This window comes from Vulpes vulpes, chromosome 13 (assembly GCF_048418805.1).
Source record: "Vulpes vulpes isolate BD-2025 chromosome 13, VulVul3, whole genome shotgun sequence".
Lineage (NCBI taxonomy): Eukaryota > Metazoa > Chordata > Mammalia > Carnivora > Canidae > Vulpes > Vulpes vulpes.
The window spans coordinates 57447760-57457532 of NC_132792.1; the positions used below are offsets into that span (position 1 = coordinate 57447760).

The window sequence follows — 9773 nt, forward strand, 5'->3', positions numbered from 1 at the left end:
GAAATTGTAGAAATGGCTGGGAAGACTCACCTCCATTCTGCACACACACACACACACACACACACACACACACACAGGCATGCGTGCATGCGTGCGAACCAAGACCAACAAACAGGCATGGAAAGTATCTTCCTGGCATCTTGTTTCTGGTATTGCTATAACTACGCACAAAACAAGTGATCCATGAAATGGTAGCGACATCTGTTCAAGAACCTGTGGGGCTTTCCTCACAAAACAGTTGTAAAATCTGTTGGGGACCAAAATATTTCTACGTATCTATGTAGATGCTTTCTTTTAAGGGAAACACACACACAAATGGATACAAGTGTTAAGATGAAAAGACAGGAATAAGAACAGGAAATGTCATCCACTTCTTTAAAATGCTTCTTAAAAGTTTTTCTCCTTTCAAACCAAGCTACATGAATTGCCTTGAATACCCTCTTTTTTTCTTCTTTCTTTCTTTCTTTCTTTCTTTCTTTCTTTCTTTCTTTCTTTCTTTCTTTTCTTTCTTTTCTTTCTTCTTTCTTTCTTTCTTTCTTTTTCTTTCTTTCTTTCTCTCTTTCTTCTTTCTTTCTTCTTTTTTATCTCAGAACACATAAATGGTCATAAAGCTACAGTTTGAGATTCCACTTGGCAGACTGTGGTAACATACACTTGGATGCTGAGTGAGTTTGTTTTGATTTGGTAGGAAACATTTTCTGACCTTGGAAATGAAATCATTGAGTTGTCTATTTGTTTATGGCCAGAGCCTTACGGAGGGTTCTGGGTACTTCTGTTAGTGCATCTTTGAAATTCTCAAATCCACAGTGTGTGGGAAGTTATACAACTTGGGTTTAAGCATCGTTCAGGATGTTCCTCATTAAGGCACCCAGATTTACCTCCTTCCCACGACTCCTCAACATTAGTTGACATTTATCACACAGCAAACTGTCCAGGCTGAGGGGTGAACAGAGACACTAAGAGCTGAGCGTCTTGTTATCTATTTATCCTCTCAGTAGCAGACAGTGAGAACTTGCTCCTTAATCAGGCTTCAGATGTCTCTCCAAATGAGAGTTATTTGATTTTTCCCTCACTACAATGTCCTTTACTGTTATCTAGCATTTTTATAATATGCTCTCTCTCTCTCTCTCTTTTTAAACAACTGGCCTCTAAGCAAGTAACAATTTATTCCGTTGGGGTAGCTTAACCATGGAGATTTCGTTGATTTTACCACCTTCTGGACAGGTTTGGATGTGTATAATAAAATGTTTTTTTGTGGACTGTTAAATTGTAGCATCTGTTTGCAAAGCCATTCCATTATACATTGTTCTTTGAAATGATTGATAATTGAGTCTTGCTAAATGAATGGAGCTATTTCAGGCATTGCTGCATTATCCTATTCTTGTAGCCATTTCTTCTGTAGAAAGTGAAGCACATTCATCTCACAGATGGAATTTTTTCATCTGCAAAGTATCCTATCTGGTAGTGGCCGATGAGTTGGGGGTAGGGAGGGATCTCCCCATTTGAGCTCTCTACCTGTGGGAGAAGAAGCAGGGCCAGTGATCTATTAGTACCTGTAGGAGGAGGCACCTGGTCGGCACCCCCTGCCCATCTTGGCTTCCCTAAACATATTTGACTTATCTCTCTCTATAAATCACTGCCCAGCTCTCTGTCCTGTCCCTGTCTATTCGCCTTTGCAATCCCAGCACCTCCTTTCGCTGTAGTATCCTACATACCATGGTCTCAGGCCAACCCTGCAGCTTTTCTTTCCCTCCAGCCAGCAATCCCATGCAGGTAAGGAATGAACGCTTCTCAGAATGATACAGGAAGGAAAAAAAGAGAGCAAGACTTAGCACCCTCAGAATGTTAAGAAACGGACAGTTGAATTACCTTGTTGGGAGTCACTGGATAATTCTAAGTGACAAAATAATTACTATAGCAATTTAATTTTAGCCCAAACTACAAGTGTTAGAGAAGTGCTGAAGGAAGCCTCAGAAGTCAAGCCAGGGACCACAAGAAGGCTATGGAAGCTGACTGTGATCCCCACGAGATAATAAACCCCTTTTCTAGAAAATAGGGATAATTATATGAGCTTACCTCCAGTAACTATTGGGGGGGAATAATAATTAATAGAATGAATACAGAGGAGGGAATAAGAGTGATCTGGAAATAATGATATTGAAAGAAGTCATGCTGAAGTTGGCTAGGTTTGAAGGAAATAAAGTGATCTGGTCAAGAATGTGTGCTGGGTTCAAATCTCTACTCTGACCTTTGCTAGCTGTGTAACCTCGAGTAGGTTCCTGAATTCCTCATGGGTAGGACCCACCTGCAGGGCTGTAGTAATACCTGAGGTCACCCTGGTAAAGGGCTTGGTCTCATGACTATGGCAGAGTGATGTTCATCAAATGGTAGCTATTACTGTTTACAGAGAAGATAAATCATCTTCATTGTCTTTTATAAATTACTAAGAATTCCTCTCATATTTATAAGCAATTGTATTCAGGTTTATCAATAAGATGTGGGTTGAATTATCTCATCAGATAAATAAGGGAATATTATTTGGAAGCCTTTAAGCATACCTTTGGAGGGAAGCAGCTGTGCAAGAATTCTGAAAATCTATTCATGGCATTGAGTGAAAGAGCATGCCGCCATTCCAACCTGCAGTACATTCTTTGAGTGATGACAGGCATTTTGAAAGTGCACGGGGACCTGCTTGACATGTTGATAAAATCATCCAGGAGATTTTGCAAGAGCTAAAACACTGAACCTGCTCTCTGAGACCTGGCCTGCATCTTGATGTATGCTTCTCTTTTTGGATGGAACAGAGCAGGTGTCACCGGGTCCTAGACTTGGTGTAGCACGACATTTGGTTCCAGGTCTTCAGGCAACAAGTATTCCAAAAACAACCAGTGAAAATGGGCTGCAACTAGCCTATAAATGGCTTTTTAAAAACTGTTTTTAAAAGTTGTTTTGGTTGCCCTTTTGGTCTTGTTGGAAATAAAACAGGACCAAGAAGCCCTGGAGTTCTTGTCTGTCTCATTCAGCTATACCACACTGCAGATTTAAATTTGGGGGTACTGAGCAGCCCTCCACAATAGTTCATTTGGGAAGAAAATGATCAAAATTAGCATTCCTGACAGTAATTCACATACAAATGGATCAGAAAAAAGAACAGTTGTTCGTTTGTTGAATACACAAAGACCTATAAGTTCATTAGCACCATCCCCACCCCCTATGAAGTTGGGCTATTTAGAAAGGTCAGGCATGGACTGGTCTTTGGAGCCTAACAGTGAGAGGGCCTGGTGCTTCCGCCCATACATGCATACGTGAGGCGGGACTCCAGGCTCAGGTTCATGTAAGAAGCCTGTGAGAACGTGCACACATACAAGACTGTTCACAGAGACTCACCCAGGACGTCCATCTCCAGCACCCCAGCATTCCAGGACCTGAAAGGACCTCAGAGGTCACCCAATTGAATGAATCGCCAAATCCCTCTGCAGATTTCTCTTGGGTGGCGGGGGGGGGTGTCCAAATCTGGATCTTTTGAGAGTGAATTTAATTTTTGAAAGCAGCCAAACCTTACTCAAAGCCAAATCTAGCGAATAAAGTTAAGTGGTCAGGATGGACAAATGAAAAATAAGGTGGGGTCATAAAATGACAAAACGGTTTGCTCAAATGCCCCACAAAGTGGCTCTGAGAGGTTAATTCCAAAAGCACCTAAGAGAAACATCAGCTCCTCACATTGCTTCTGTGGTCACAACCTCTCTGAGGGCAGAGAGAAAGCTCATATCAGATCTTTAAAAATGTGCGTACTTTTTGGTCCAGAAATTCAATTTCTAGGAATTTACCACAAGGAAATTATTGAGATGGTATGCAAAAATGTTAACCGTTAGAAAGCTTGATGTGGTGTTAATAAGAGCTTCAATATTGGGAGTGTCCGAAATGTCCAAGTAGGGATCGGCTAAATATAAGAGGGCACATAAGGTCAATATACTGTGCAGTCAGGCAAAATGATGCTACCGACATGTCTCTATTGGCATGCAACGCTGCTCGTGTTCAACGAAAAGAACAGGTTATAAAACAGTGTTAAGAGATGATCCAGGTTAACGTATATGCATATGGGGCGGGGATAGAAAGCATCTGGAGAGACGTTATACCAGGCAGTAAATGGTTGGCTGGGACTGTGAATATTTCTGCATTTCTTTTGGGCTTGGACCTATTATGATCTTCCTGTAATGAAGACTATTTTTACAATAAAAAGGATAAAAGGCAACATCACAGGGAGGAGGGAGAGGTTCCACTATGCTTAAGGAGGAATTATGATGTACCTACATTCGTTTGTTAGAGTTCTCATAACAAAACACCACAAACAGCGCAGTTTAATCAACAGCGATGCATCTTCCCACAGTTCTAGAGGCTGGGAGTCCAAACCCCGGGGTGTTGGTCCTGTCGGTTCCCTCCTGTGAGAGAGAATCTGTTCCAGGCCTTCCCGAGTGTCTGGTGCTTGTTGTTGATCGCTGACATCCCTCAGCCTCTGTTGTATCACTTCAAGCTCTGCCTTTCTCTCCACATGGTGTTTGTGTGTGTGTGTGTGTGTGTGTGTGTGTGTCCACGTCCAGAGTTCCCCCTCTTATTAGGACATTGATCATATTGGATTTGGGGCCATCCTATTCCATCTCGTAGGACCTCATCTTACATCTGCAATGACCCTATTTTCAAATAAGGCCACAATTTGGAAGTATCGGGGGTCAGAATTTCAACATATAGATTTTTTTTTTTGTTGGGGGGGGGGAGTGGGGACACAATACACCCAGTGATACTACCCCAGTGAGGCAGCCACACTGCTTCTACCCAGCTGGAAGTCTGGCTTACCTGCTGCCTCAGCTGATGTCAGCAGCTGGACCACAGCCAGGACTAGTGGGGGTGGGGCACTGACATCCCTGCTCGATTTTTCTGTACAACTAAAACTACTCAAAAAAAAAAAAATAAATTAAGTTTATTAACTTCAGAACTAAAACCAAAAAAAAAAAAAAAAGATATGACGAATGATGACATTGACAAGGGATCACACATTTAGTCAGCTACCCAAAAGGGGCCTTTGGCGGACAAAAGTTTGGGAAACTGCAAGAGTCAGCCCCTTGCCAAGGCAGTTGAGAAGATACAGACGACCATAGTGTGACCCAGGGGGATCTCCAGGCCGGGGCAGCTCACACCTATCTCGGACTCAACAAAGCCCTTCTAAATGGAGGCTTTAAAGGGGGAGGGTGGGGGGGGGGGCAGAAGAACCAAATTCTTATTCGAAGAAATAACAATTTGGACCGCGCACAAGAGTGTCAACAAGTTATGTAGATCTTATCAGCATCGCATTTTTGGTGCCTCCCAGCCATCCAGCGAGGCTCCAGCGGCCTGTCAACACCCGTCAGCGGCCCACGCATGACGGGCATATCAACACCTCGGGAGGCTCTGCTGTGGCCAGGCCTGCCTCCCCGGGGCCCAGGAGGGCCGGGCTCTCTCTCCCCGCAGAGTGGCATCCTCCCAGCCCCTGGCAGGCACTGGGGTCTCGGGGCCAGTCCTCGGCTCCCCTCCTGTGACTCGGTTGGGGCTCAATGCAACATCGAGCAGTAGCTTTATGCTAACTTTGGAAAGAGCACCTCAGTTGGGAAAATCCGAGGTTCCTCCCATCTGGAGGAAGAGAATGCGTGGTTCAGTCACATGAGGGGAAGTCATGCAAAGTCCTTGTCAAACTGTAATAGCTCAAAGTAGGTGTTTTCACATTTGCAGATAAAGACTTTGTGACTTTACAGAATCGTGGATGAGGGACAGGGCCTGAGACTGGAGATTCCTCTCTCCCCCTCCTCCCTCCGCAGAAGTACAGCCCTCGTGGTACATACATTGCTCCATGATAATACGGCCTTTCGAGTGCAATTTTGTTAAATGATGCACACAAGCGTTTATTTAGACCAATGAAAATGATAGTCTTTACTATACATCTCAGCTCTCTTTTACAATTACCTGTTTATTAACATTAAAGTCAGTGAATGGATCTCCTTGTTTGTGTGTTTGTTTTCATTTTCAGGCAGCTTTAAGTGCCTTGAAACAATTTTCCGAACAAGGACTGGATCCAATGGAAGGGGCAATGAATATTGAAAAAAGTTCTCTTGAAAAGTGAGTAAACCTTCTGCCCTATTCTTACATTTCGAATTTTGTAACTGTACAAAAGAAAATATGAGATAGAAGACAATAAGGTAAAAAGCCCTCAAGACAATAATATCTTACAGAGTCATTCATTGTACAATTCAATGTAAATAACGGAGAAACAGTAGCATATATGGTCATTTGCATTTCCCATAATACGTCTGTGAAAGTTTTAATCTACTAAAGGATCACTATTTCTGCATCTTAATGCCCTTGCTGGAAATATTTAGGTGAGTTTTGTTGACCTTAGAGACTTACACAACTCTTAAAAAACACTGATTTTTGCTTCATGCCATTGAGCTTTCTTCTGGCTGGGCCATTTTCTGAGTTAAACATTTTCACTCACACTCCTGCTAAGTTGTGGGCTTGAAAGAGAGAAAAGAAAAAGGAGCTGAGAAGAGGTGTTCCCCACCACCCCCTCAACCACATGCTGTTTTTCACAGTGTTGTAGAGGCATGAGCACACATTGCCACCCGAGCCTGGCTCCCAAGGGCTGCAGAGGCGAGAAGGCAGCTCTAGAGAGTAATTTTGAATCCAGCCCGTAGCTTTTTGTATGATATTGAACATCACATCTTACCTGGGAGGCTGAAGTTTGGGTCTCTCTCAGAGGCCCAATTTATGCCAAAGAAATGGAAAGCAATTGCATTTACGTAATGGAATCCAAACTCTTCCCAAGCCGTTAATAATCACAGATATCAGAACACACATAGCAGATAACACTTTTTTAGAATGAAAAAAAAAAAATAGATAACCCAGGAAGTAAAACCCAGATATATTAATCCTGTACGTTAAATAAGCGTACCCCCAAAACACCACTCAGTCATTAATATGTAAACGGGGAGAGCGTGAGAAGGAAACATTTGGTAAACAGACCTGGCATTTTAAGTTGTCTATAGATTGGCAACCATTTATAAGCTAATTTAATCAAAAACATTTCCACATGATCTCATCAGTAGACTATCTGAACATAAATATTGTTGTTTCACTTTAAAATGTCACTTTTGTGGTGACCTTTGAATCCTGTGTGCCATCTGCTAATAAACATGTCTGAAGACGTGCAACCCTGGACCTTCAGCTCTTGTTAATGTATTAATCTTCCAGACAAGCCCAGCATCTGGGAGAGAAAGCGGACAATAACCAGACACACCCGGGCTCCATCGCTCAGGACTGCAAGAAATCAAAGTCGATCATCTAGCAGCTCCCAGAACCGCGGCTGCCACCGCATCCTTATAAACCTGTCAGCACGCGTGAGGGTGTCTGTGTTCAAGGAAATGAATGACTAATACCATTATTTGAGTCTTATGTGAAGACAACACTATTCTAACACAAGAGATAATATACATAGTACTGTTTATTCAACTGGGGAAAAATAAAACTTTGAGCATTTCCCTTGGAACTTGAGATCAGATCATAACTCATTTGCCCAGAGGCAGCAGAAATCTGATCCTGCTACTGGAGCTGGAAATAACAATTAATGAGAAGTGTTAGAAACAGAGGTAAAAATTTTAAATGATTAATAGAGAAAATTGGGTTCGGTTCTGTTGTTATGATTGTTTTGTCGTGGCGCTTGTGTTCAGTTATATTTTCTCTCTCTCTCTCTCTCTCTCTCTCTCTCTTGTTTTAAATAATGCTTGATGATTCAAAGATTAACCAATGCCGTGCTGTGGAATGTGATGGTTGTTGTCTTCATATAGAGTCACACAGTTGCTCTTTTTATGCAGATATTTGTAATCTTCATCCTGTATCAATACGAATAACTTGAAGGCGCACGCCTCAAAGATGTATGCAAACAAACAAGGTTTAAATCAGGTCAGATATTTTATTTAAAATATGAAATAACGTTAGGAACAACTAGTTTCAATATACTCCAGGCATCAAACCAACCAACAAACAAACAAACAAAAACAGTTGTGGGTTTTGAGCTCCATCATACTCTTAGCACTAAGGAGGCGTCTGGCCTCCGCAAACCATTTCTCCGGATTCCACGTTCCCAGGTGGACATCGCCCCCACCCTCATCCGTGTGTCGTAGCCACTCACTGTTGGCGTCAAGAGTGTTTTCAATAACTGCCTCTGGACTCGGGACAGTGAGTAGGATCAAAATAAATAATGTCCATGGCGGGGAAGGGAAAGGCTGTTGGAGGAGCCGTAGAGGCCTTGCCAGCTTGTAGCCAGCCACGCTCTGGACCAGCATGTTGGAACCAGCGTGTAGCGAATGCAGTAAAAATTTGGTCGGTTTCTGTGTGAAGCGTTGTCGTTGTTGTTCTTTCGCTCCCTGGCTCTCGTCCCTCAGCCGTCGCCTCGGTGTCCCCCTCCCGGTCGCCACCCGGCCGGGCCTACCTGCGAAACTGCGGCCTGCTCGGGCCTGGTCGGGCCTGGTCATCCCATTGTCCCGCTGTTCTCCCCATTGATTCGCAAACGTTGTGCAATGAGAAAACACTATAGGGCCTCACTGCTCGACCCAACATGACAAGAGAAATAGAATTATGTAAGATTTCATAAGCAAAACCACCACAAATCATGATGGGGCTGACTCACACGCGACTGGAGAATAAACAAACAGCAACATAAGGAAATAACTCGAGGGTTGTTTTTAATGATTCCCATGTGGGGAAGTCCGCCGGTACTGGGAGGGCTGGGTGCCCTTGGAGGAAACGGGTTTTGTTACATAAAGCTGGGTCCTTGTGGAAATAACAGCACGTTTGTAAAGTTGGGGTGGGGGGGTGACGGGGTAAGTCAGGCAAGCTGAGCAACCCATCCTGCGGCCCGCACTGGGGGCAGAGGGCCCTGGATCCTTCCCTCGGGAGGGACAGGATGTGTCTCCTGCTCTGCCTTTACCACCTGAGGTGTCTTCCCCGGGGCTGGGTGGGGAGCAGGCCTGGACACAGCACTAGTTGGGGCAGGGTCTCTAAAGTGGATCTTCGGGGGGGCCTGGGTGGCTCAGTCGGTTAAGCCTCTGCCTCCAGCTGGGGTCATGAGCCCCGAGTCCTGGGATCGAGCCCCACATCGGGCTCCCTGCTGGAGGGGGAAGGTCTGCTCCTCCCTCACACTCTCCCTCTGTGGTCTCTTTCTCTCTCTCTCTTTCCCAAATAAATGAATAAAGTCTTTAAAAATTTTTAAATAAAAAATAAAGTGGATCTTTAGTTTACCAAGCACAATAAACACAGACTGCCTCCTTCAGCCCACGGCCAGAGCACCAAGGCCAATAGGGCTGTAGGAGAGTGGCGAGCCCAGGGAACAAACAAGCTAATCAGTTCTCACCACCCAAAAGTCTGAAACGTTTAACTCCGGAGCCATCTGATGTGAGCCACCCTCAGAGAGCCGAGGTATCTCCAACACACCAGGGTGGTGGTCGGTGCGAGGGGAATGGTGGGGGGATATAAGTTTGCATAGGAGCTCAAGTTTAGTGGGGGATAATTATCTAAAAATTCCATCCCATCTAGCTGCTTGAAGAGCCAGGGAAAGCCTTTAGCTATTGTCCTGGGAACCCAGCACTGTCTGGGAACCTTCTGGGTTTTCCTTGGATTAAATTAGCAATGCAAATGTTGGGTGGCCTGCAGACCCTTGCAGGAACCGCCTAGGATGCTCCAAGCTCGTTCCA

At 44.2% G+C, this 9773-nt stretch overlaps 1 protein-coding gene across 37 annotated transcripts in view; it reads left to right on the forward strand.

Annotated features, from left to right (window-relative positions):
* STAU2 (staufen double-stranded RNA binding protein 2) overlaps positions 1-8420 on the forward strand; it is a 295961-nt gene extending 287541 nt beyond the window's left edge. For all 37 annotated transcript variants that reach the window (XM_072734497.1, XM_072734483.1, XM_072734473.1 and 34 more), the window contains 2 exons: positions 6056-6144; positions 7276-8420. In XM_072734497.1, the coding sequence (XP_072590598.1) occupies positions 6056-6144; positions 7276-7369 (183 nt within the window). In that variant the 3' untranslated portion in view covers positions 7370-8420. The remainder of the gene's footprint in view (positions 1-6055; positions 6145-7275) is intronic.
* Positions 8421-9773: the final 1353 nt, after the last annotated feature.